The 27722-nt window shown below is 44.5% G+C and overlaps 2 protein-coding genes across 2 annotated transcripts; one reads left to right on the top strand and one right to left on the bottom strand.

The window, feature by feature from the left end:
* Positions 1-183: 183 nt before the first annotated feature.
* On the bottom strand, positions 184-15008 carry LOC105419497 (uncharacterized). Its single transcript, XM_029843805.1, has 18 exons — positions 14963-15008; positions 14858-14893; positions 13301-13343; positions 8857-9014; positions 8537-8671; positions 8356-8403; positions 7799-7960; positions 6756-6917; positions 5953-6051; positions 5701-5862; positions 4870-4968; positions 4618-4779; positions 2957-3055; positions 2705-2866; positions 1860-1958; positions 1608-1769; positions 390-436; positions 184-281 (listed from the first exon to the last, which is right to left on the bottom strand). The coding sequence occupies exons 1-18, from the start codon at positions 14988-14990 to the stop codon at positions 240-242; spliced, it is 1905 nt and encodes a 634-aa protein (XP_029699665.1). The 5' UTR covers positions 14991-15008; the 3' UTR covers positions 184-239.
* A 4632-nt stretch (positions 15009-19640) lies between these two features.
* Positions 19641-21316, top strand: gemin7 (gem (nuclear organelle) associated protein 7). The gene is made up of 2 exons (XM_011608391.2): positions 19641-19778; positions 20318-21316. Exon 2 carries the CDS (start codon positions 20335-20337, stop codon positions 20719-20721), a length of 387 nt encoding a protein of 128 aa, XP_011606693.1. The 5' UTR covers positions 19641-19778; positions 20318-20334; the 3' UTR covers positions 20722-21316.
* Positions 21317-27722: the final 6406 nt, after the last annotated feature.

Genomic DNA, 27722 nt, shown 5'->3' on the forward strand with positions numbered 1-27722 from the left:
ACAGCATGACCTCAAGAGAGCAATTTTGATTAAGGCAAAAATCTTCAATTTTCTTCAAACAAACACAGGTACCAGAGGTTTGTTCCTTAAGAAATATTTAGCATTCAATATCCTACACAATTCAAAAATCCTACACAAAAATGTGTAGGATTAGTTTAAGCAGACTGTTTGTCTGTTGCTGTGACTAGAGGATGCATTTTGTGACCAAAGGTTCACGTAATTTTTCTTACAACTGTCACTCACCAAATGATTTGCAGTTTGTTGAGGGTTGGAAGGGATCCCTTAAAGAAAAGAAAATAGTAAATAAATACAAGAACACTTAAACTGGAAATAAACTGCAAACTAAAAATGCACAAAGGAATAAATCATGAAAATTTTAAAAAAGGAACCTGCGTTAGGTGGTTGTAAATAATGTCAGTGGAGGTTTTTGGCAAACCTGTCAACAAAAGACACAAAATATGTAAGGTGCACGCACAAGAACAGGAAATTCCCAAAAAATATCAACCAGCCAATGCAGAGGAATGCAGAATTAGGAGCATTGTTATTAAAATTAGGTGGTTTACTGGGCGTGACTTTGTTTTGGAGTAATTTTCAACTGACAATCGTAACTCATCAGCATGTTCTGTCTGTAATTGAAATTGTTGAGACCTGAGATGTTATACTGACCTCAAGTTGCTTTTGTTCACCACAAAAGTCAGAAAATTCACACAGTTTATGGTTACTGTGTGGTTCAAATGCTCACTATGTTCCTATTACACAGTTAATACACAGCTCAACTTCTCTGTGAAAGTTTACTCTGAGGTGCATTAATGAACTGGAGCAGCAGGTGTTACGGAACGGTTAAGGAGGCCAGGACCCAGACGCAGAGTGCAAACAAAAGGTTCTTTATTAACGAAGTATCCAAGGCCTTCAAACAAAGTAACAACAAAACTCCGAGAAAGTAACAACTGAAAGGGCGAACAAAAAATCACCTTAAAAAATGGGAAAAACTGACGGGAAAAGAAACAACAGAAAGAAGTGACGAAGCACTAAAGAAACTCACTCGGCGAAGGAATAAACGATGCGAAGGGCTAGCAATCACAGGGAGCTGGAGGTTGGTTCAAAAGACACGAACAACAATCCGGCACCGGCTGCTAGGAGGGGCGGCCTTAAGTCTGTGCTTGTTAATGCGTCTTTAGAGATCGGCCTGCCCCCGGATGCCGTCCAGAAACCGAACCACGACAGCAGGGGCTGAATTATGCTTTGTTTTATCCTACTGTTGTGACACTGACAACTCCAGGAAAGCCAAACAGTATTTCTCCAAAACCGGTTGCTACGGTAACAGTATCAGGGCCTCCCGTTAGGAAAAAAATGAGAGGAGCTAGATTTTTCCATCATGCACTTTGAGAAAAAGTCAAAATTATCCAAAATAAAGTCAAAATATGAGGGGGGGGGGAGGGTATTTAAATGTTCCTTTCATGATTTCAACATGTCGACTTTATTCTCAACGTTATATTTTGACTTTATTCTTGGAGCGCATGGTTAAAGAAAAGCGTTCTCCTCATTTTTTCCTTCATTGGTTGCCCAATACTCTTCAGACTCACGCGACTCATTCAAACTGCACCTACCTGATATCTTAGCTGATATCTCAAGACTGCCATTAATCTCATCACATGTGTGAGTGTAATTGTGGTACTGCTTATATCCACAGCAGCGGTGATGACTGGAGGTTCTGTTCAGGATGGTGCTGTTGGGACCACAACACAGTTGCAGGTCTGCATCAATGGCCTCTGAGGGAAAGAGAGGTGCTTAATATGAGACAAGAATCATTTTCAGCCTTCAATTAACCTTCACTGTTGAGTTGCCTTTGTCTGACTCACTGTTGCCGCAGCATTTAGCCCTCGCTGAAGGCTTGGCCACAACAGTCGACCGACAGCAGAGTTGACTGTGTGTGTTGTAGGTCTTTGTTCCACAGCGAGCTGTCAAGTGTCAACGTACAGTCATCAAGCACAAAATCAGCACAGTTGTGTTAGTTTTTGCTCACATGTTCACAAGCAGTCACAGTTTCACAGTTGATGGTTGACAGCACTTACATATTTATGAATGTGGAAGCTTTACACACGATTCCACTCTACCTACTGTGTGGTTCCTGTTTCAACACTGCAGACTAATAACTGTTCAATAGTGAATGCTCACTGTGTTCCTATTACACAGGTATTACACAGGTATTACACAGGTATTACACAGGTATTACACAGCTCAGCCTCTCTGGGAAAGTTTACTCTGAGGTGCATTAATGAACTGGAGCAGCAGGGGCTGTATTATGCTTTGTTTTATCCTACTGTTGTGACACTGACAACTCCAAGATAGCAAAACAGTATTTCTCCAAAACCGGTTGCTACAGTAACAGTATCAGGGCCTCCCGTTAGGAAAAAAATGAGAGGAGTTAGATTTTTCCATCATGCACTTTGAGAAAAAGTCAAAATTAACCAGAATAAAGTCAAAATATGAGGGGGGGGGGGGGGGGGTTATTTAAATGTTCCTTTCATGATTTCAACATGTCGACTTTATTCTCGACGTTATATTTTGACTTTCTTCTTGAAGCGCATGGTTAAAGAAAAGCGTTCTCCTCATTTTTTTCTTCATGGGTTGCCCAATACTCTTCTTCAAGTTGCTGCAACCTGTAAGAGTTCAGACTCACGCGACTCATTCAAACTGCACCTACCTGATATCTTAGCTGATATCTCAAGACTGCCATTAATCTCATCACATGTGTGAGTGTAATTGTGGTACTGCTTATATCCACAGCAGTGGTGATGACTGGAGGTTCTGTTCAGGATGGTGCTGTTGGGACCACAACACAGTTGCAGGTCTGCATCAATGGCCTCTGAGGGAAAGAGAGGTGCTTAATATGAGACAAGAATCATTTTCAGCCTTCAATTAACCTTCAATGTTGAGTTGCCTTTGTCTGACTCACTGTTGCCGCAGCATTTAGCCCTTGCTGAAGGCTTGGCCACAACAGTCGACCGACAGCAGAGTTGACTGTGTGTGTTGTAGGTCTTTGTTCCACAGCGAGCTGTTGTGAGAAGGATTATTGTTGTTGTTATTAGTATTATCTTGCTCTATGCTATTGTATGTAGACTTTGAGTGTTTGAGGAATGTTGATAGGAAAAGAAGAACATGAGAGTGTCGTAAAAGTGCTGAAGCTGCTTACAATCAAGCTCAGCAACCAGATGTATCCTGTTGGTCAAGATTAGAGAAGTTTCTAAAGATGTCAGAAGACAATGAATTACGAGATCCTGTTTAGACACCCATTCTGTTTGCACCAATAAAAGAGATGAGCGAGCAGCAGACGAACGGAGTTGACAGAGGAAGCTTGAACTGCTACTCGACTCTCCCTTGCAAGGCACTCTTGTTGTTTGCGTGGTTACTCTGAGTCTAGTGAACGAACAGCGCGGGTGATCAAAACTTCATCCTCACAAAATTTGGTCCTTCGAGCCGGATCCCAAGACCTGGAGAGGAGCGCCGTGGGACGACCGAACGCCGAAGTCTGTGCACAGCCGGAGTCAAAAGACGTCCGAATCGAAAGACCTTTCATCACGAGTTGACGGAAGGCCGGTCTTTGTCCCTCCCAGGGCGACCATCTCCAGTGATGGGAAGAAGGCACCAAAACAACTCAGAGAGAAACCATAGAAGCAACGGAGTGAGTATAAGACACGAAAAGCGCTACACGGAAAATACCGCGGTTTAGACACCCATTCTGTTTGCACCAATAAAAGAGGTGAGCGAGCAGCAGACGAACGGAGTTGACAGAGGAAGCTTGAACTGCTACTCGACTCTCCCTTGCAAGGCACTCTTGTTGTTTGCGTGGTTACTTTGAGTCTAGTGAACGAACAGCGCGGGTGATCAAAACTTCATCCTCACACTGTCAAGTGTCAACGTACAGTCATCAAGCACAAAATCAGCACAGTTGTGTTAGTTTTTGCGCACATGTTCACAAGCAGTCACAGTTTCACAGTTGATGGTCAACAGCACTTACATATTTATGAATGTGGAAGCTTTACACACGATTACACTCTACCTACTGTGTGGTTCCTGTTTCAACACTGCAGACAAATAACTGTTCAATAGTGAATGCTCACTGTGTTCCTATTACACAGGTATTACACAGGTATTACACAGCTCAGCCTCTCTGGGAAAGTTTACTCTGAGGTGCATTAATAAACTGGAGCAGCAGGGGCTGTATTATGCTTTGTTTTATCCTACTGTTGTGACACTGACAACTCCAGGAAAGCCAAACAGTATTTTTCCAAAACCGGTTGCTACGGTAACAGTATCAAGGCCTCCCGGTAGGAAAAAAATGAGAGGAGCTAGATTTTTCCATCATGCACTTTGAGAAAAAGTCAAAATTAACCAGAATAAAGTCAAAATATGGGGGGGGGTATTTAAATGTTCCTTTCATGATTTCAACATGTCGACTTTATTCTCGACGTTATATTTTGACTTTATTCTTGGAGCGCATGGTTAAAGAAAAGCGTTCTCCTCATTTTTTTCTTCATTGGTTGCCCAATACTCTTCTTCAAGTTGCTGCAACCTGTAAGAGTTCAGACTCACGCGACTCATTCAAACTGCACCTACCTGATATCTTAGCTGATATCTCAAGACTGCCATTAATCTCATCACATGTGTGAGTCTGAGTGTTGTACTGCTTATATTCACAGCAGTGGTGATGACTGGAGGTTCTGTTCAGGATGGTGCTGTTGGGACCACAACACAGCTGCAGGTCTGCATCAATGGCCTCTGAGGGAAAGAGAGGTGCTTAATATGAGACAAGAATCATTTTCAGCCTTCAATTAACTTTCAATGTTGAGTTGCCTTTGTCTGACTCACTGTTGCCGCAGCATTTAGCCCTTGCTGAAGGCTTGGCCACAACAGTCGACTCACAGCAGAGTTGACTGTGTGTGTTGTAGGTCTTTGTTCCACAGCGAGCTGTCAAGTGTCAACGTACAGTCATCAAGCACAAAATCAGCACAGTTGTGTTAGTTTTTGCTCACATGTTCACAAGCAGTCACAGTTTCACAGTTGATGGTCAACAGCATTTACATATTTATGAATGTGGAAGCTTTACACACGATTACACTCTACCTACTGTGTGGTTCCTGTTTCAACACTGCAGACTAATAACTGTTCAATAGTGAATGCTCACTGTGTTCCTATTACACAGGTATTACACAGGTATTACACAGGTATTACACAGCTCAGCCTCTCTGGGAAAGTTTACTCTGAGGTGCATTAATGAACTGGAGCAGCAGGGGCTGTATTATGCTTTGTTTTATCCTACTGTTGTGACACTGACAACTCCAGGATAGCAAAACAGTATTTCTCCAAAACCGGTTGCTACGGTAACAGTATCAGGGCCTCCCGTTAGGAAAAAAATGAGAGGAGTTAGATTTTTCCATCATGCACTTTGAGAAAAAGTCAAAATTAACCAGAATAAAGTCAAAATATGAGGGGGGGGGGGTGGTTATTTAAATGTTCCTTTCATGATTTCAACATGTCGACTTTATTCTCAACGTTATATTTTGACTTTCTTCTTGAAGCGCATGGTTAAAGAAAAGCGTTCTCCTCATTTTTTTCTTCATGGGTTGCCCAATACTCTTCTTCAAGTTGCTGCAACCTGTAAGAGTTCAGACTCACGCGACTCATTCAAACTGCACCTACCTGATATCTTAGCTGATATCTCAAGACTGCCATTAATCTCATCACATGTGTGAGTCTGAGTGTTGTACTGCTTATATTCACAGCAGTGGTGATGACTGGAGGTTCTGTTCAGGATGGTGCTGTTGGGACCACAACACAGTTGCAGGTCTGCATCAATGGCCTCTGAGGGAAAGAGAGGTGCTTAATATGAGACAAGAATCCTTTTCAGCCTTCAATTAACTTTCAATGTTGAGTTGCCTTTGTCTGACTCACTGTTGCCGCAGCATTTAGCCCTTGCTGAAGGCTTGGCCACAACAGTCGACTCACAGCAGAGTTGACTGTGTGTGTTGTAGGTCTTTGTTCCACAGCGAGCTGTCAAGTGTCAACGTACAGTCATCAAGCACAAAATCAGCACAGTTGTGTTAGTTTTTGCTCACATGTTCACAAGCAGTCACAGTTTCACAGTTGATGATCAACAGCATTTACATATTCATGAATGTGGAAGCTTTACACACGATTCCACTCTACCTACTGTGTGGTTCCTGTTTCAACACTGCAGACTAATAACTGTTCAATAGTGAATGCTCACTGTGTTCCTATTACACAGGTATTACACAGGTATTACACAGGTATTACACAGCTCAGCCTCTCTGGGAAAGTTTACTCTGAGGTGCATTAATGAACTGGAGCAGCAGGGGCTGTATTATGCTTTGTTTTATCCTACTGTTGTGACACTTACAACTCCAGGATAGCAAAACAGTATTTCTCCAGAAATGGTTGCTATAGTAACAGTATCAGGGCCTCCCATTAGGAAAAAAATGAGAGGAGCTAGATTTTTCCATCATGCACTTTGAGAAAAAGTCAAAATTAACCAGAATAAAGTCAAAATATGAGGGGGGGGGTGGTTATTTAAATGTTCCTTTCATGATTTCAACATGTCGACTTTATTCTTGAAGCGCATGGTTAAAGAAAAGCGTTCTCCTCATTTTTTCTTCATGGGTTGCCCAATACTCTTCTTCAAGTTGCTGCAACCTGTAAGAGTTCAGACTCACGCGACTCATTCAAACTGCACCTACCTGATATCTTAGCTGATATCTCAAGACTGCCATTAATCTCATCACATGTGTGAGTCTGAGTGTTGTACTGCTTATATCCACAGCAGCGGTGATGACTGGAGATTCTGTTCAGGATGGTGCTGTTGGGACCACAACACAGCTGCAGGTCTGCATCAATGGCCTCTGAGGGAAAGAGATGCATTATCATCACATTTTGCATAGCAGATAAAAGCTCTTAGCAAATGCCATTTTCCCCAACTTCAAACTTGAAGAATATTGCAATTACTTCCATAAGGTTGCTGCAAACTGGGTATTACATGAGAAAATGAAAGTGGTCATGATTCCATTCCAAACAGTTGTGTTAGTTTTTGCTCACATGTTCACAAGCAGTCACAGTTTCACAGTTGATGGTCAACAGCATTTACATATTCATGAATGTGGAAGCTTTACACACGATTCCACTCTACCTACTGTGTGGTTCCTGTTTCAACACTGCAGACTAATAACTGTTCAACAGTGAATGCTCACTGTGTTCCTATTACACAGGTATTACACAGGTATTACACAGGTATTACACAGGTATTACACAGCTCAGCCTCTCTGGGAAAGTTTACTCTGAGGTGCATTAATAAACTGGAGCAGCAGGGGCTGTATTATGCTTTGTTTTATCCTACTGTTGTGACACTGACAACTCCAGGATAGCAAAACAGTATTTCTCCAAAAACGGTTGCTATGGTAACAGTATCAGGGCCTCCCGTTAGGAAAAAAATGAGAGGAGCTAGATTTTTCCATCATGCACTTTGAGGAAAAGTCAAAATTAACCAGAATAAAGTCAAAATATGAGGGGGGGGGGGGGGGGGGGGGGGGGTTATTTAAATGTTCCTTTCATGATTTCAACATGTCGACTTTATTCTCGACGTTATATTTTGACTTTCTTCTTGAAGCGCATGGTTAAAGAAAAGCGTTCTCCTCATTTTTCCTTCATTGGTTGCCCAATACTCTTCTTCAAGTTTCTGCAACCTGTAAGAGTTCAGACTCACGCGACTCATTCAAACTGCACCTACCTGATATCTTAGCTGATATCTCAAGACTGCCATTAATCTCATCACATGTGTGAGTCTGAGTGTTGTACTGCTTATATCCACAGCAGCGGTGATGACTGGAGATTCTGTTCAGGATGGTGCTGTTGGGACCACAACACAGCTGCAGGTCTGCATCAATGGCCTCTGAGGGAAAGAGACGCATTATCATCACATTTTGCATAGCAGATAAAAGCTCTTAGCAAATGCTATTTTCCCCAACTTCAAACTTGAAGAATATTGCAATTACTTCCATAAGGTTGCTGCAAACTGGGTATTATATGAGAAAATGAAAGTGGTCATGATTCCATTCCAAACAGTTGTGTTAGTTTTTGCTCACATGTTCACAAGCAGTCACAGTTTCACAGTTGATGGTCAACAGCATTTACATATTTATGAATGTGGAAGCTTTACACACGATTACACTCTACCTACTGTGTGGTTCCTGTTTCAACACTGCAGACTAATAACGCTTCAATAGTGAATGCTCACTGTGTTCCTATTACACAGTTTATATGCTGACTCATCCAAACTGCACCTACCTGATATCTTGAAGAATATTGCAATTACTTCCATAAGGTTGCTGCAAACTGGGTATTATATGGGAAAATGAAAGTGGTCATGATTCCATTCCAAACTGCAAAGGGAAGTTCTTCTAGTCTGATTTAATCTAATGTAATCTAATGTAATCTAATCTAATCAATGACATCAAGACCTACTAACCTTTGCCACAACATCTGGCTTTCATGGCAGGTTTGGTTACAACAGTTCCCTCACAGCAGATTTCACTGAGAGTGTGATAGGCCTGTAAACCACAGCAAGATGATGTGATCTGGCTGAGACCTTCCGTCAGATTTGCTGTCAAACAAAAAAGACATAGACCAGGGAAGACTTTAGAAGAGTAGATGTAACTTCTCAAAATCCATTCGCTCAGCGGAGGTGATTATCACAAATCAACCATAAATCAGTAGTCAGTGGTTTGGTCTTTTGCTTTCTTCCCCTTTTCATTTCCTTTAGGAAACCTTGAAAACAAATCCTGGTACCTCTAACGTCATTCCCAAGGTCCACTTTACAACAGGTGGCAGCTGTAGGATCGAAAGCTCGCAGTCCACAACATGACAGCTCTGCCCCACCATGAAGACCATCCTCACAGCACACAAGCGCTCCATGGTCAGACTGTGACTGTATACACGTCTCCAGCCTGCAGGGAGTCAGATAATCCAGTTATGCCTATTGCATACAGAATCTACTCAATATGGTAGTTCTACAGATACAGTACATACACAGGAAGCATGTCAAATTTGCAAAATGGCGCTGTCTCAGGCGGCAGCCAGTAGTAGCAGCTCCCTAAACTTAATTGTTCTTCTTTAAACTTTCGTAGTGTTTTCTATACTTGTTTACATTCTTTTCTATTTGGATTTTCTTTCTTTCTTTCCATTTTCAACTGGAGTATTCAGACACCATGTTCTGGAGGCTCGAATACTTTTTTCTCTGTTTTGCGGTGCTTGGGTTATTCGCGGCCCCCATCAGCTGTGCCGAGAAGCGGAGCGGTATTGTCTATACACGAGACCAGCTGATGGCTCTAAGACCACCATCCTTCGTGGTCGGAGAGAAGCCCCAAATCCCTAAGGAGGTGAGGAGGAAACAACGAGGGACTAAGGCTGGAGTTAAACAGAGGATGAAGAGGCGACGTTTTAAACCCTGCGTCCCCGCGGTCATAACGGGGAATGTCAGGTCCCTGGCAAATAAGATGGACGAGCTGGAGGCGCTCACACGGACCCAGCGGGAGTCCAGAGAGGCCAGTATCATGTGTTTCACGGAGACATGGCTCCATGGACTGATACCGGACTCTAATGTGACGATCGCTGGTTTCACCACTGTGCGAGCGGACCGAGACACCACCGCGGCCGGTAAGAAGAAAGGAGGGGGACTGGCCGTGTTCCTTAGCAACAGGTGGTGCAATCCGGAGCATATTCACGTCAAGGAGCGCGTGCGCAGTCCAGACGTGGAACTTATTGCTGTCGGACTCCGTCCATACTATTTGCCACGGGAGTTTACTAACGTCATCGCCATCACCGTTTATATTCCTCCGACCGGTAAAGCGGACACGGCCTGTGACGTCATTCACTCTGTCACGGCTGACCTGCACACTAAACATCCCGGAGCCTTCATCCTCATCACAGGTGACTTCAATCATGCCTCCCTTAAGGGGACTCTCCCCACATTCCACCAGTATGTCCAGTGCAGCACGAGAGACAGGAAGACTTTGGATCTACTGTATGCTAATGTCACCAGTGCATACACCTCCACTGCACTCCCTCCACGAGGCAAGTCTGACCATAATCTCGTGCTGCTCTCCCCATCATACACACCTGTGGTTCAGCAGCAATCAGTCACTGTGAGGACTGTTATGAAATGGTCTGATGGTGCCATGGACTGTCTGCGGGATGCCCTGGAGACCACCAACTGGTCTGCTCTCTGTGAACCACATGGTGAGGACCTGGATGGACTGACAGACTGTGTTTCCGACTACATCAAGTTCTGCACTGAGAACTCCGTCCCCACCAAGAAGGTACCCTGTTACCCAAACAACAAACCATGGGTGACAAGTGACCTGAAGGCCCTTTTGAACAAGAAGAAGAGGGCCTTCACTGCTGGGGACCCGGCTGAGCTCAGGAGTGTTCAGAAGGAACTGAAACGCATATGAAGGAGAGCAAGGACGCCTACAGGAAGAAGCTGGAGGAGAGACTGGAGAGGAACCAGACCAGGGATGTTTGGAGTGGGATGAGAACAATCACTGGCTTCCAGAAGAAAGGAATACGCTCAGCTGATGGGAACGTGGACCAAGCTAATGAGTTGAACCAGTTTTTCAACAGGTTTGATTCTAGCTCCCCCTCCCCCAGCTGTCCCAATATTCCTCTGGATAACAATGGGTCCCCTTCACACCTCCCAGAGCCCCTAACACCTCTGCCAACTTCTTCCCCCTCCCCCCTGCTGACACCCTACATGGATCCCAGCATGTCACCCATCCCCCCAACAGGACTATCCTTCACGTCTGGCCAGGTGAGGAGAGAGCTGGAGAGGCTCAACCAGAGGAAGGCTGCCGGACCGGACGGCATCAGCCCACGAGTGCTGAGGAACTGCTCCAGGCAGCTGTGTGGAATACTGCAGCACCTGTTTAACCAGAGCCTTCATCTTCAGAGGATCCCAGTGCTTTGGAAGACATCCTGCCTGGTCCCGGTGCCAAAGAAGACCCATCCTGTGGCACCGAGTGACTACAGGCCAATAGCACTGACCTCCCACATTATGAAGGTCATGGAGCGGCTGGTGCTGTCACACCTCAGACCTCTGGTGAGCCCCTTTCAGGACCCTCTGCAGTTTGCCTATCAGCCCAAGGTGGGGGTTGATGACGCAGTGATATACCTGCTGCAGAGGGCTTACTCCTCCTTGGACAGACTAAACACCACAGTGCGGGTCATGTTCTTCGACTTCTCTTCAACACCATTCAGCCAAGACTGCTGAGGGCTAAGTTGGAGAAGATGCAGATGGATGCTCCCCTTGTTTCTTGGATCGAGGACTACCTGACAGGTCGGCCACAGTTTGTGAGACTGCGGAGCTGTGTGTCCGACCCCCTGATGAGCAACACAGGAGCTCCTCAAGGAACTGTGCTCTCCCCATTCCTGTTCACCACCTACACAGCTGACTTCCAGTACCACTCTGAGACATGTCATCTCCAGAAGTACTCGGATGACACAGTCATAGTCGGGTGTGTGGAGAATGGACAGGAGGATGAATACAGGGACCTTGTGGAGAGTTTTGTCAGGTGGAGCAGGGAGAACCTTCTGCAGCTCAACGTGACCAAGACGAAGGAGATGGTGGTGGATTTCAGTAAAAGCAAGTCCCCACCCTCCCCAGTCTGCATTAGTGGGAAAGATGTGGAAATAGTCTCATCTTACAGGTTCCTGGGTGTCCAGCTGGACAATAAACTGGAGTGGTCCACAAACGCCGATGCTGTTTACAAGAAGGCCATGAGCAGACTCTAGTTCCTCAGGAGACTCAGGTCCTTCAGTGTTTGCAGCAGGATGCTCCACATGTTCTACCAGTCTGTCATGGCTAGCACCACAGACTCAACAAACCCATTAGAAAGGCAGGGTCTGTTGTTGGCTGTAGACTTGATAACTTGGACGAGGTGGTGAGGGACAGGATGGTGTTGAAACTGCTGACAATCATAGACAGTCCCTCCCACCCCCTCCATAACACAGTGGACAAACTGAGGAGCAGCTTCAGCAACAGACTCCTGCAGCCTCGCTGCTCCAAGGAACGGTACAGGAAATCATTCCTGCCGTCTGCCATCAAACTGTATAACTCATCCTAACCCAGCCAATAACAATAACTGTGTAATGTTCGTGTTGTAATTTTATTTCTAATTTATTCTATATTTATGTATATATGCTTATAATGCCTATAATATGTATATATTATATTATGTATATATTATATATATATGCTTACAATATATGCTGTATATATGCTTATAACATTCTAATCTTATCTGTATTTTTTTTTTCTGTCTCTTTACTCTGCATACGCTGCTACTATAATTCAATTTCCCCACGGGGATGAATAAAGTTCATCTTAATCTTAATCTTAATCTTAATGATTTATCTTTTGCAATACTGCCCTCTGATGGACTTTATCCACTCTTGTACTTAAGCGAGACAAGGTTTGACACAAAGATCAAAAGGTACTGTACAGTACATGTTTTAAACATTTTGTACGTTTTTTGTTAAAAAAAAAGTCTCCCATATATTTAAATCACTGGCCTTCTGTATGCTTGAGCTGAGCATGTTCAACACATTTTTGGTTTGTCACAGATACAGGTAATGTGTAAACTGCGACAGTTTCAGGAAGCATCTAAAGTCATATCGTCTTTGGCACAAAATGTTTGATAGGAGAAAATCCTAAAACAGTGACCTGTTTTTAGATCCAAACAATCACACTCATTTACACCAAAGGTCTTGAATATTGGAGGAAACTAGAATAGCCTGCAGTCCCCAGGGACTAAAAGGTATGTAGGCATAATCAGCTGCAGGACAGCAGATGTGACTCATGAAGGTTTCCCTTAACGATGAGAATGATCCGTGCACTTACACAAACTCAATCACACTGAATCATTCACACACACATCACAGGCTGCGCAAAAAGGCCCTGATGCAATCCAGCACAGGAGAATGTAATATGAAACAAAGCAGCTGACATAGTCTTTAGGAACATCTTTGATAAGTTTGGAGACTGAGGTCAAAGTGGAAAGTGGAAAAACTGTCCTAAGACCCTGTAGGACTTCCAGACAGACAGTATGTGTGTGGGTGTGTTAATACTATATATACAAATCCACACATGCACATATGTAGATAAAAGGAAAATTCCTTCTTTCCTGAGTGATGCATCAGCAGCCATTAAAAAATAAAAGTTTGAAGTGTTACTCACCTGTGTTGTGATCCAGTATGCACGCTTCTGCCCTGGGCCGGCACTGCAAACATGACAGATGGGAGTACTGACCAAAAAGATTCATTTACATACATGGAGAAGGAGACATATAATTGACGAGTAGTAGAATAGATCGACCTTATTGTCCCGCTAGGAAATTAGTCTTTGACTTTAGTATCAGTTTATAAATATGTCAAACATTTAAAAAACAAGCAAGCAAGCAAACAAACAAAAACCTTCAGTGATATGATTCTCAACCGTCTGTCATTAACCTATCATTAAAATTAAAAAGCAGTCTTTATTGAAGTTTTTTTTTTTAAAGCTATGCCGAATAAACGTCCATCCTAGGCGGCCTATTTTGGACAACATTATAACTGGTTGTGTGAGTTCAGGGGAATTCTGAAACGTCTGCCTGGGACAGGAGGCGACATTCAAGGTGGAGTCTATGAGTCAGATCATTTTTTTGTGTTTATCTACTTGCAGTTTACTGGAAAGTATGGAAATGGGACGACCAAGATTTTTACAAGTTGGTTGATTTGGGCCTTAGACTGGACTCTCCATGTTTCCATCTCCACGTGCGCTCTCCACACCATGCAGCCAGAGCACTGATATGAGTGATTGAACAGACACCTCGTTCTACCTACAGTGCAAGAGGAACTGTGGCCTCTGCGACACTTTGGGACAGATTGCTCCTACCTTGTTTTCCACATCAGCTTATTATCCAGGTGTATGCTCAGATATTTGTAGGAGCTGTGCTACGGTCTGGTGATGGTAATATCACCCTTTAGTCACACCAAACCATCATACAAAGAAGCCATTTGTAGACTAGATGGACAGGCGGGCAGGCAGGCAGGCAGCAGACAGACAGACAGACGGGCGGGCGGGCAGGCAGGCAGCAGGCAGCAGACAGACAGACAGACAGACGGGCGGGCGGGCAGGCAGCAGACAGACCGGCGGGCGGGCGGGCAGCAGACAGACAGACAGACGGGCGGGCGGGCAGGCAGGCACCAGGCAGCAGACAGACAGACAGACAGACGGGCGGGCGGGCAGGCAGGCACCAGGCAGCAGACAGACAGACAGACAGACGGGCGGGCGGGCAGGCAGCAGACAGACCGGCGGGCGGGCGGGCAGCAGACAGACGGGCGGGCGGGCAGCAGACAGACAGACAGACAGACAGACAGACAGACAGACAGACAGACAGACGGGCGGGCGGGCGGGCAGGCAGCAGACAGACCGGCGGGCGGGCGGGCAGCAGACAGACGGGCGGGCGGGCAGCAGACAGACAGACAGACAGACAGACGGGCGGGCGGGCGGGCAGCAGACAGACGGGCGGGCGGGCAGCAGACAGACAGACAGACAGACAGACGGGCGGGCGGGCGGGCAGGCAGGCAGCAGGCAGCAGCAGACAGACAGACAGACAGACAGACAGACAGACAGACAGACAGACGGGCGGGCGGGCAGCAGACAGACGGGCGTGCGGGCGGGCAGCAGACAGACGGGCAGCAGACAGACGGGCGGGCGGGCGGGCGGGTGGCAGGCGGATTAAAACCTACTTACCAGATAGTGCACCCAGTAGTGTGGAAACCAGCCCAACTAAAAATACAATGAAATTATCATGGTGTCATCAATAAAGTAATTCCAATCAATCCATCCATCCCGTACCGAATCCCAGCGCGCACCGTGCAGACATCAGAGCAACTTCTCGCTTCAGTCAAGATAAGACTTCTATTTCAAGGGGAAAAAATCCAGCGTTTTACACCCGCCCCATCTCTCTCCTCTCTCCCCATTCCCCGGAATAAAAGATCATCCTTGTGGTCGCGCCGGGGCGCTGTGGTGACATGTATTATCTCATATCGGGCGAACGAAAACCCTTTTGAACTTTTTTAGTGAATAAAATAAGATGTTCTGCATGGGGTAGGGTTAACCCTATTAACGCTGTACATGGAGGGAAAAGCAAACAAAAGTATCTTTCCGCATTGTGTTTACCACTGTGTTGAAGAAGCGAAATCCAGCAGACAGACGTGCTTTAAAGATGTCACGGTGCTTAATATTGAACACATACCAGGTCGGAGACAGAGCTATAGCAAGATACATATTATGACACGTTTAGAAAAACGAATCTGCTTCATTTATTGTTCATAAAAGTTCTCTGTCATTCCAATATGAAAGGAATTTCGGTTAACCAGAACTATTCTTTCAGCCAGATGTCTGAACACCCTGATTAGTTGGGTAAGAGTATTCGTCAGAGGTGTTTATGACCCCAAAGTTCTGAATGAGCTGCACAGATCCTGTGTGGGGGTGGTGACTCTATGTCGGTTTGGGCCAATGGGGGATCATCTTCAGGGAAATACAGGAAGAGGCTGCATAGAGAAGCTCCCATCCTGGTAGTCTTAGTCACAGTTTATTTATAATATATATTCTTGATGCTTGCAAATCTGCACAGAAATTAGTCTTTTCATTGGAATATCAGCATAGTTTATCTTATTTAGCTCACTTTATTCTTTATGCTGTGTAGTTAATCTCTGCTGATACTTATAGTAATAGTACACTCTTCACATTTCATTTCAGTTATTCCAAGTGAACTCCTTAAATGAATACAAAGGAAGGCTGTGTGTAGCCTGCCTATTTTGAGGTTAGCTCTCTCTCCAGGAACAGGCTCCCGTTTAAGCTCCCAGATTCCTGGACAAGTGGTGGAGAGAGCTGGCCCTGAGAGCACAAAAAGGATGCCTCTGACATCATAGCAGCTGCCCTCGGGAGCAAGATTCACACCATCGTGTTCATTACTCACCTGCTGGGAGAAATAAAATCCCAGCATTTCTGCAGCTCAAAAGTCTATTACACCGTTTCACCAGAAGCTCTGCATCGTGTTGGTGAAGGGAGGTTTGGAAATGGCCAAGGAAACCAGTTCTACAGCTCTCTACAGAGTTTTCTGGAACTAACATGAGGGTCACATGAATTTTGCAGGTGTGTAGCAATCGACCCTGCAGGGTGTTGGCAGCCTCTGTGGAACAGGCAACTCAGCATCTGTTGACAGCAAACAGTTGACTGTGGAAGATTTAGTAGCGAGGATATTTCACACCTGGACTTATTGCAACCTTACTGTACTTATTCCTATGGCAGTACCTCCCTTTAATTCACAGTCCGGAAAATAGCCTGGGTTTAACGGCTTGTTTTGTCATGACAGAGCAGCACGGAATGGGAAATTTCTGGTTGTGTGACCGTTAATGCATTGTCACAGCTGTCAGGGAGTCCCTGTAGATTCTTAATCACCCACGTCATCGTTATCCAAGGTAGTTTTCTCTGTTAACTGGACTGTGTTTCTTCTCTTAAAGACGTTTCGCCTTCTATCCAGAAGGCTTCTTCTGTTCTGGGGACCGAGCTTGAAAATATAGCCCTATATGCCAATGGTCCACAAGGGCTATATTTTCAAGCTTGGTCCCCAGTGTCACAGCTCCATTTCCCCAGTTCCCTCCTGTCCCTCTGCCTCAGTAATTTTCCACTCTCCCTGCCTCTGCTTCACTCTACCTGCCAGCCACTCCCACCCTGTCAGCCCAACTCCACGCACCTGCAAGCACAGCTGCAGCCGATTCCCAATCAGCCCTGCTTATAAGCAAGCCTCTCACTATTTGCCGGATTGTTCTTCGGTGTTTCCATGCAAGACTCACCAGCACTTCTTACCTGCCTGACCTCCTGTTGCTGAACCTGTTTGCCTCTGACCTGCCTGTCCCCCGGTAAACTCACCAGCCTTCTGTCCCTGACCACGACTTCTGCCTCAGTGTTTCTGGTTCCCGTCTGCTCACCTGGTCCTGACCTCGCTACTGCTCATCCCCAGTCTGCTCTGCTACATTGTCGGCCTCATCTCCTGCAAGCCCCTTTCTGTCACTCCTGCCCGCTGTAAACGGAACTGTACGGTTCCGAGGGTTCACGTCCTCCCCCTTGGTTCTGCATTCTGGCTCTGCTCAACCCAATCCCCGAGTCTGAAACCCATAGACTTTTTTTGCGCCCGGAGCCTGAAGAATAAACTGTTTCCTTGTCTGCCTGAGTTCCTGTTTGCCCATGCACTAATAAAGGTCACTACCAACGGTCCCAGCTTTCCAGAGTTCTGCTTTTGGGTCCAAATTGCACCCAACACACCCAGCGAGCTCAGAACTGAAGAAGCCTTCTGGATAGAAGGCGAAACGTCTTCAATAGAAGAAACACTGTCCAGTTGACAAAGAAAACTACCTTGGATAGCTGTGAGGGGGAACCCAAAAGTTTCACTCATGCTTAGTTGGCCCAAGTCCTGCATTGGCCTTAACAGGATCTGACCAGATGGGATTTGGTATTTTACAAGTGTGGGTGGATTTTTTCTCATTCTTTTGTTGTGTGACACTTTACAACACACTGACAGAGAAAGAAAAATACACAGTGGCACAGGGAGGGGATGAAAAAGTTCCTTTTTTGGTTTTATCCAGTTCCGTTCTTTTAGACTTTTCTCAGCCTGCTGTTTGTCATTTAAATTCACATGTGTGTCCATAAGAAGGTAAGTTGAATCAGACTGACATTCAGCACGGCATATTTGCTGTTACAGTGTGGTATTAAGATCAGTGTGTGTTGTGCCATTGAAGTTATTTAGTTATATATTATCAGTGGTTGCAAATCCGCACAGAAATGAGTCTTTCCATTGAAATACCAGCCTGGTTTTTCTTATTTACCTCAGTTTATCCTTTATGCTGTGTAGTTCTCTGCTGATAGTCATTTTATGTTATTCGTACGTTTAATTTCTGTTGTTTCCACTGCTGAAACTACACGTGTCATAAATAAGTGAGACCTTCATGACATTTCAATTTTGTTAACTGTGGCCTCAAATATGGGGCGTGTAATGTTTGCCATCAATGTCCCAGTTCATATTTGTAGATCTGTCACAATTGATGCCTTTTTTTAATGCATTTTAATAGTTTTTGCATTTTCAATATTTTTTTAACTGTAAATATTAGTATTTTAACTCAATAGCTCCCAAATCCAGTGGTCAATTGAGTCAAAATCAGTGTTGGATGATAGTGATCCGTGCACAAGTTACACCTCCTCTTTTTCCATTTTACTATTTTTTTTTTGCATTTTTAACATTTTTTTTGTTTTGAGTAAATGTAACTGGTGGAACTCTGCGTGAACTCTTGGTGACCCACTGACGATCAAAAACAGTACAGTTCACTCCATGGAGAATCCCGTGACAGTACACAGCTGGCGCAGCCAGAGTCCGGACGGGTTGAACGGCACCAGGTGTACCTGGTGGAACTCTGCGTTGTGTTTTACTGAGACTCTCGTGTCCAGGATTCTCTTTTTATTCTGGCAGCAACAAATAAAAATACGAATAAACAGTTAGCAACCCACTTCCGTTCCTCTCCCATGAGAGTATATTGCAAAAGGGGAGAGGCGGAAGGATCACCATCACTTTTATAGGGGACACCACAGAAGAAGAAATGCAGGACACCGGAAATTCTGTATAGACCATATTTTGTGTAATTAAACGCCCCATAACATATTATGACACAAAGGCCCTGTTACATAAATATTAGCAGTTTAGCTCAATATCTCCCTTGGTCAAGCGTATTCCAGCCGTCTGTAATGTTTGCAATACGGGAGGACTTATAAAGTTCTCTAAATGAGTTGCACACAATCTGCCTTTATGTTCATTACAATTTTTACCTGTGTTTTCATGTTTTTGTGTTGTATATTTATGTGTTAATTTATATTTTACAACTCTGGAAGCAAATGCAAATACATTTGTTTCCAAATTTCATTGTCTTTAATATCATTGTGCAAGGACAATAAAGGAAGTCCAAGTCTACTCCTAAGGTGGTACGCGTTAAGGCGAGAGATGCCACCTGTCATGAGGGCTGCCAGGAATTGCTGATAACCGAATGAGAACCACCACCCGAGCAAATTACGAGACGACAGCACTGACACTCTCAACAAATTTCATTTGTTACTTTGAGGAGTTCTGTTGGCAAACTAGACTGGAATATGAAAATTATGTATGAGGAAGTATTCATCCCTGAATTTTTGCTTCTACCATCCAACAACACAGCATTCACTTTTATCTGCATTTAATTTTTCAGATCATAAAATGAGTTTTCACCATGGACAAAAGAATTTGGCAAAGATTTATCTGAGATCTTGCAGGCCTCTTGCAGGAGTTGTTACATTTGAAATGTATATGGCATCTGTTTAACTCATTTTACTCTTTTAATAATATAAATTCTAAATCTTCATATATTTATTTTTTTTACAGCGCGCAGTGAGTTCTTTACTGTATCAAAGCTTGTATTTCTCGAATTCGAATTCAGAATGAAGTTGACCCCCACATTTCATGTTACACTCCAGTCCACAGGAGGCGATATTGTGTGCATCAGTCCACCAATTATATCCAGCGAAGAAGAAGAGGAAGTCCTTACTGCTAACTGCTGTTGTACACTGGAGGGAAACGTTGGTAAAATCGGTCAGTATATTAAAAAAAATATATATATTATTCTTATTTTTACAAATGGCAGTTATTTTTAAATGAATTGATCTTGCTGAGTTGTAAAACATGGATATAGTGTGTTATTGCTAACACGCACACAGTGCTCAACGATTAGAGGAATGAGTGTAGCTTCATCAATTTTTTTATTTATCATTTAATGTTACGTTTTATTAAAAAGCATCACTGACTTCCAATCGTATCACTATCATTTAATGAGTTGGAAAAAATCATTGTCGCAATCTTTTGGTACTCACGCTAAAACATTCTAAACCCCTGAAACAACAATGCTAAATTGGAACCAAGTTTTTTTTTTAACGATTATTGAATTATAAGTCCTTCATTTAACAATTGTTTGTTTCAAATGACCTGTATATTCATCTCATGCAGCTATTTAGTGTGAAATTAACATCTTTTCACATCTTAAAAAGTGATAGCATGCATTCAAATTTGTCATGCTTAACATCTTGAATGTTTCAATAATGCATTAATTGATGCTTTTGAAAAAACTCTTTCAGAAATATAAAACGCCAGCATGGCAGTGCCAGTGTCGGTGATCCGCCTCCCAAAAGGTCCCGACCCCAACAGTCGTGGATTTGACCCCAACTCGCCCCGCTTCATCGCTCTGTGCCGCACCAGCATCCCCACTTCCATCCCTTCAGATGCTGACGCCGAGCAGCTGCAGAGAGAACAAAAAGCCCGTTCACAGCTGAGGGAGAATTTCCTCCGATGTCTCCTCTCCATGACCGGCAAGAAGGTTGAGTTTGACATGCACGAGAACGTAAAAGTGGAAGCCACGTTTGGAGCATCGGACATTGATGTGCTGAACTTCCAGGTTTCAGACCTGCACACTCCAATCGGGGTGCAAAAAGAGGCCTTGATAAGATGCCAGGATGTGATTTCATACACGTTTGAAATTTGAGTGTCACTGCTCTCAAGCAGAAAGTTTCTAAAAGTTATTTTTGAACTTTGTGACTACCCAATTCTCGGCCTTCAGCTCAAGAGGGCGTTGTTTCACCACTAAATCTGCCCTGACAAAGTCTTCTGAAGAACAAATTATATTATGATTTTTTTCTAAAGATTGCCAGTATTTTCAGAAGATGAGTACCAACAGCAACATTTATTGAAATCATTTTCTAATGCAACAGTAATTTGGTCGGAAGTTATAGCAGATTTGATAGACTGGCGTAGGCCACAATAGATATCGATACATTGTCTGTTTCTTTTGTAATATCAGTTAGGTGAAAAGTTGCACTTTTTAGTCTTTTCTTTTTTTCTGTTTTTGTATCTGCACAACCAATTTGGGTTTTATTTGTGGGGGGAATATAAAAAAAAAAGATCTTTACAGTTGTGGTGTTGCTTTGTAATTTAACCTAAACAAAAATGGGGATTTAGAATATTTTGGTAGCTCTGGTCCTGGAGATCCAGAACAATCTTCTCTGAGTGAGTACGTGACAAAAACTACCAGTGTGACTTCACTAAGAATGGAAAATAAATTCTGACTGATTCACCTCCAATTTCTCTGTAATGCTTCCACCCCCAAGACTGAGCCCCGATCTGGCAGAGACACATGTTTGGTTCTTCGTCATGGTTGTAACGGTCGGAAGCGGGACTGGTCATCGATTAGCACCGGCCTCTCAGGAAGAAGGGGGAGGACAAAGCATCAATAATATTTAATCTTACTAAAAGGTGTATTTTGCGAGTTCTCAATAAGTCATTTTATTTGAGTGCCATTAGACGGTCGCTCGGTGCCCGTGTCTCGTTTTGTACCTGAATTATCTGACCACTCAGTGGAGGCACTCATCAGTGACTCATCCAGCTCCCTCCTCTCCCCGTCACTCCAGATCGCCCTCCCTAATCCAAAACATGACTTAAAGATCGCGTGACGTCATCGAGCCTTTGTGATTTAATCAGGAAGCCCTCAAGGACGAGCAATGATAATTTCATATACACGGCGGGGTTGTGCAAGCAGCTGCTCGCTCACTTCTCGCCCCTGCGATTATCCTCTGTCACATCGGTTTGAGCTTTCTCTCTACGTCTTCTCGCAGACGTATATTCTTCGCCGCACTGACGTGGAATTGTCAGCATCATCATCATCAACTAGGCTTTGGATTTGTGTTGAGTTGCTTTATATATGATAGGATGTTGTTTTCATGCATTTTCTTTAGGAATGATTTATTTATTTTAAATTAAGACCACTCACTGTTGACTGATTTAAAGGTAAAAGAGGACTTTGTCCTAACTCGTGTTGTCCTTGGCAGCTTCTGACTCCTCATGATCTTCGTGTTTGCTGCCTTTATTGTTGATTTTGTATGGATGATCTGGGGCTTGTGTCCCGGTGAATGAGTCTAGAATTCTGTCATATGTTCAGAATGCACCGGTGAAGGAAACAAAGCGTTCCCCTCGAGACCACAAGATCCTTTGAAAGCTGGATTTGGATTAATGCGTTGTCGTCAGGAGAACACACTGTCATAATGTTATCTACTCTTATGGCTTTTGTCTTTCCTGACAGTCTGCTGCTGCAAGATTCCAGTGGAAAAACATTCCTGCCACTCACCGTGTGTGTGTGAGAGACTTGTAGGAATCTGCCCAGTATAACACTGCTGGCCAACAGGAAGCACATTCTGCTACTTCCTGTTTGTGGCCCTGTCGCACTTCCTGGTAGGTGTCTGATAACTTAGAAAACCACTTAATCACCCCCGAACCTTTGCCAGTGGACAAAAATAATCGGACAATGACCTAATGGTTGTGTATTTTTAGGAGGAGCAGACGATCCCAATGACATTTGAGCAAATTGCGCGTCTGCTCAGGTAGCCGCGGGAAGGGGAGGGTCCTGAAGGGAACACCAGAAGTGTCGTGACTGCGCTAATGAACACTCATTAAGGGAGAGTAAATGTTGGGAGCGGCAGCATTGCCTGCACTGCATTAGCAAAACACTTCTGAGCTCAGGACTTCAGGCATCTGCCAGAACTCTCACACGATGGACGTGGCACTGCCGTATGAACCCGGGCCTGAACACATCTCCCTTGGCTTATTTATCACGGCGGATGGTTGTCTTATTGAGCTGCGACAAATGGTCGTCATTGATTCATTAACCCCTGGACTGCTGTGGTTAACCCGTGTTGCTGGGGCAACCTTGTGACCTCTGACCCAGCCACCCTGCAGTCTCGAGTCTAAATCTGTAGGACATAATTATGTGTCGAAGGCATTCGTGTTTTTGACGTATGTGTCTGTTCTCCTCTTCCTGCCCTGCCTCATCCCCTCTTGTCCTCCTTTACCCGGCTACTCCTCCACAGGAGGGTCCCCCATATGAGCTCGGCCCAGTTCACAGTTTCTCCCTGCTAAAAGGTAGTTTTTCCTGCCACGGCTGCTTGCTCGGTGTTTCTCGAAAGCACTTCTAGAGTCAATCTTGACTGAATTATCGAACACATTCATTTAATGTCCCAGCACAAATGTCCGGGTGACTAGTGTATAAGTGCAGGACTCTGGATTCCAGCAGGCAGCTAACATTGCTGTTGAAATTCCACTTCCTTTCATTTGTGCAAATACCAGTCCCGGACAGCCTCAACAGTCCGTCAACATTGCTGCTGTTTAGGACGTTTCTATGGCAACCCAACGTGTTGCTGCGGCGATTATTGGTGATGTTTTCCTCCAAACGTCAGCCAGACGGGCTCCCACTGTCTGAGTCACCTTCGTTTCCCAGGTTTGCCTTAATTTCTGCTGCTGGAGGGTGCTGGAGGAGCTCCAGTGATTGTTCAGGTGGCAGCCTCACTTCCCCAACTCGAAAGGACAAAGAGATAAAGCAGGCTGGCCCGGCAGCATGGCAGAACCAACATCAGCCCCCCGCACAAACATACCACAGAACCTGCCAGAATTTTCTATTATTTATGTACGTATTTTCTGCACATCTGCAACAGTATGGCCCATGTTCCCGCAAAGGCTGTGAAAGGTGCAAATATTCGATAAATTGGGGGGGCACAGTGGTGTTTAGGATGCCACATGTTTGCGAGGACACACATGCAGAACTGGAGTCTAGACAGGAAGACATAGGAGAAGGTGGGAGGAAAGGGAAGTGCTCATTAGAATGAAGATTAAAGTTATCTGCATTTATCTATAGAAGCTTGTAAATGCTAGCATGGCCCACTCCCTGTCCCACAGGAGTAAACACAGGAAGATGCTGCTAATTAGTGTCTGCGATGGCAAAGCCCCGCCGAAATCAGTCATGCCATCATCTGCTCGGCACGGGCGGCCTGTGGAGCTCGCTGTGAGAAAATGGAGCTTTGAGATTTAGCTGAAGGACTTTTTGCCCATAATTTGATGTCACAACTGCCTCTATTTATCCCCCCTCCGAAAATACTGCTTAGTACTGTATATACAAAAAAGTAGTTTTTCAAAAAGAAAAACTGCTTCACATGCACGTGATTCTCATTACATTTTAAGTTTTGAAGTACTTTTTTAGGCAAATATTTACCCTGATACCATGTTTATAATCCTTGGGAATAGATCTCTGCCAGTCATTACCTATACATGTTGTCCCATTCTTTTAATTAAGTCTAATTCGATGTTAGAGTAATTGTGCTTACCTATAGTGTCAGATTCAATGAAATATTAAAGCATAAATCCTGCCAACGCAATAATTCCTCAACAATTCCATCCCCAGTGAAGCCGCTGAGCCAAAAGTCTTTATCCAAACTGTCCCTGCAGTTTGGAGACATTATGACTCAAACCATCTCTGGGTAAAATTTATTTGACGCTCGCTTTGAGACTTAAATCTGTTCCATCTGATGACATTGAGAAATGGGATTTATGGCCTGTAGTCCAGCCTGCCACCAGAGGGCTAATTGAGATGTTCTGGCTTCAATTTAGGCTAGCTCTGATGTCATTTGACTTTAAATTCCACGCATGTCCTGAGCGGCTGTCTTTATTCTCCTTCTATCACTACTTTTGAAACATCAGAGGACAACTTGATTGATTGATTGTTTTATCAATAGCCTTGTTGACGTGCAGACTTACAGGCTTCTGACATTTTTATATTGATATTTAAAGGACTGTGACTAAAAGACAGCAAGCAGATTTTAGCAACCGGACGTTCTCAGGAAAAGATGGAGAAATAATCATATATAGGCCAGCTAAACTTCAAAATGCTAGCATTGAAGTTTTTCTCAGGGTTACTGACACAAGGGTGCATCATTTGTATGTTTACTCCTTGTGATTATTTATGGATTCAATTTATATTTAGCCTCAAACGCACGTGGATTTGTCTGAGCGTAGCTACTGGTCAGTAGCCCCACACAGACACCGTAGTTGGTATCATGTCCGACTGTTATCGGGCTCATTTTAACCTCATCCTTCAAAGGCTGCGCAAATTGCTGGTTTCCCCCCAGAGTGGTCAGCCCCACGCTGTTGAAGCAGTTTCCATTTCAGTGCTACAATCCTTTAATTAGACTAAAATAGGAAGTGGTGTCCCGTTAGAGCTGTCCACATGCCCAGTCCCAGTCCTGACTTCCACTGGCTGTGCCCACTCTTGCAGCAAATCATTACTATCCACATCTTTGGTGGGGGAAAGATGTGCTGCAGTGTGCAGAGAGTATTGCATTAAAAGATATGCATGTTTGGGAGGAGAGACGGCTGCATTTAGTGGGGAAGCTGCCCCAGAGTGTTGGGGGGGAGGTGAGGGATGCAGTCTGCAATCCAATCTGGAAGAATATCACATTCTTGTGAAAGTTTATCTTCCTGTGGCCATTAGATGAGTCTGCAGGGTAGAACAACGTCAGCGAGGCAGGTTTAGGACCAGCAGTATGGAACGTACCAGTTTTTGAGTTTATTCCGCCATTGTTACCAAACAGAAATTATTACCTCAGGGATGGCGGTGTTAAGGGCCTGAGTCTTGTTTTGCTCTTGGTTGGGTCCAGAGAAGGTGTGACTGGAGACAACGAATAAATTCAAGGATCAGTTTAGGTGTCCCGGGCCCTTGGGAAGGGCTCTTAGCGATCACCTGAGCAGTCCCCCCCCCCCCCCCCCCCAACTCCCATCACCTGCTTCCCACTATGGACACAACCCGGCCCACAAACACTTTAAACTTCCATCCAGTAGTGGCTGGAACTACCGCTTTATTTATTATTTTCATAAATTCAAACCAACTCCCCACATATACAGATGTCAATCTGCGCCTTGCTTATTTCCTTCTGTCCTCCTCTTCCTTCCTTTTATTCTCCGTCAGCAGAGATGATTTACTAGAATCAGGGACAAGGACATCTGCCTATTAGCAAGTACCACTGACGTAGGCATTACCATCCCCACCTCCTTATTATCCCTCCTTCCTCATCCGCCTTCTCCTCCTCCTGCCTTACTCAAATTGGGGTCGTCACCCTTTCATCGTGCAGGCTGGTGAATCATCACTGGGACTCGCGCTGCCTAGGATGCTTCCGTCCTCCATCCCAAATTACCAGGGTAACCCGACATTGTCTGCTCTCTACTGTCACATCACTCTGTCTCACAAAGAGAGGAGCGAAGGAATTAGAGGTGTGTGTGGGGGGGTGGGGGGGTGGAGGAAGACAGAAGTGTTGCTTGATGGCCTCCACTAACGTCGCCGCTCCGTGCCTCCTCTGTGCTTCATCAAACAGCCATCCCAGTGTTATAATCTCCTCACCTCACCCCTGCTCCTCACTTGTCTACGTGAAGAGGAGGGACAGGAAGTGGAGGAAAATGTGTGAATTCCTGGAGGCCTGGATGACGTCTAATTTCTTTACTGCTGTTGACCCCAAAGGAGCTGCTGACACTGAGACGGGCTATTTTAGCTCTAATCAAAGTAAAATAAAAATACAGATGCGGGCAGAAGATCGACATGCTGATCTAGTGTACCTCTGCTGAGAGAGGGCTGGATCAACTGGTCAGCATGTGTGAATACAGATAAGGCTCCAATCCACATACATCAACTCTGCAGAGGCATATGCAAGTGGGGGTGATATTGGGAAGAAATTATCAAATTTACAGTATAAGGACCAAAAGGATGACACACACGTCAGAGTCAACAGAGGTTAACCAGCGGTCGGTTTATGTCATGACCGGCTTGATAGGAGCCTAAAAAATAGGTGATTTTCATGCCTTCTCTGCTACCTACACCACATAAGCTCTAAAATTCCATGTTGTTGCTACATGTTTCAAGTTATTGACCTACTAAGCTTTTTTCATAACTTTGGGCAAGAAACTGGCCTGCAGCCCTTTTTGTTGAAATATTGTCCTCACCTGTGCAAACACAGAAAACTGTTCCAGTTTAAGGATTTACTGGTCAAAGGCAAACACACACAGGCTCTCAGGCAGATGAGGGCCGTACTCAAAACCACCTTATCCATCCAAAATAGGCCAGTGCACATATCCAAGGGTACAGGAGGCAGAAACTCTAGATCGAAAGAGCAGGACGTGTTGAGTAAACAAGTTTTATAGCAACATTCGGAAAGACACAGCAATGCGCTGGGCCCCACAAGACTAGAAAAGCCAACACAGGAGACTGAATTATACAGAACCACCTTTTGAAATCAGGTGTTCTGGCTTCACATTTGTTTCTGCAAAGATAAACCTTCTCAAAATCTGATTACCAGAATTAGAACTGTAGCGGCAACGTTTATGTTTCTTGCCTGTACTAGCCTGACTGAGAACCCCCCCTTGTGTTTGACCCCAGGGCGGTCGGTGGTGCTTACAGAAGGACAGAACGGAGGGAACAGCGGGATTGTATTTGTGTATATTACGTGTCTGCGTGTGTGTTCGCAGATGCAAAAGATAGGTTGCAGCTCGGTCCCTCCTCACTTTGCTTATTTACTGATCGTGTCTTGATTGATAACGAGATCTTCGGTGTCTATATCTGTTCAGCCACTCAAACCTCTATAAAGAGGAGACCCTCCTCATCTCTTCTCCTCTGCCAATAGT

This window comes from Takifugu rubripes, chromosome 11, assembly GCF_901000725.2.
Source record: "Takifugu rubripes chromosome 11, fTakRub1.2, whole genome shotgun sequence".
NCBI classification, from domain to species: Eukaryota; Metazoa; Chordata; class Actinopteri; order Tetraodontiformes; family Tetraodontidae; genus Takifugu; species Takifugu rubripes.

Excerpts from the sequence above, each read along its gene's own strand:
- LOC105419497 (XM_029843805.1), bottom strand. The coding sequence starts at position 14,990 with ATGTCTGCACGGTGCGCGCTGGGATTCG. Across the intron at positions 8,672-8,856 it reads CCTTGGGAATGACGTTAGAG|CAAATCTGACGGAAGGTCTC; the intron begins GTACCAGGATTT and ends TTTGTTTGACAG. Across the intron at positions 8,404-8,536 it reads AGCCAGATGTTGTGGCAAAG|TTTGCAGCAACCTTATGGAA; the intron begins GTTAGTAGGTCT and ends TATAATACCCAG.
- gemin7 (XM_011608391.2), top strand. The coding sequence starts at position 20,335 with ATGGCAGTGCCAGTGTCGGTGATCCGCCTCCCAAAAGGTCCCGACCCC.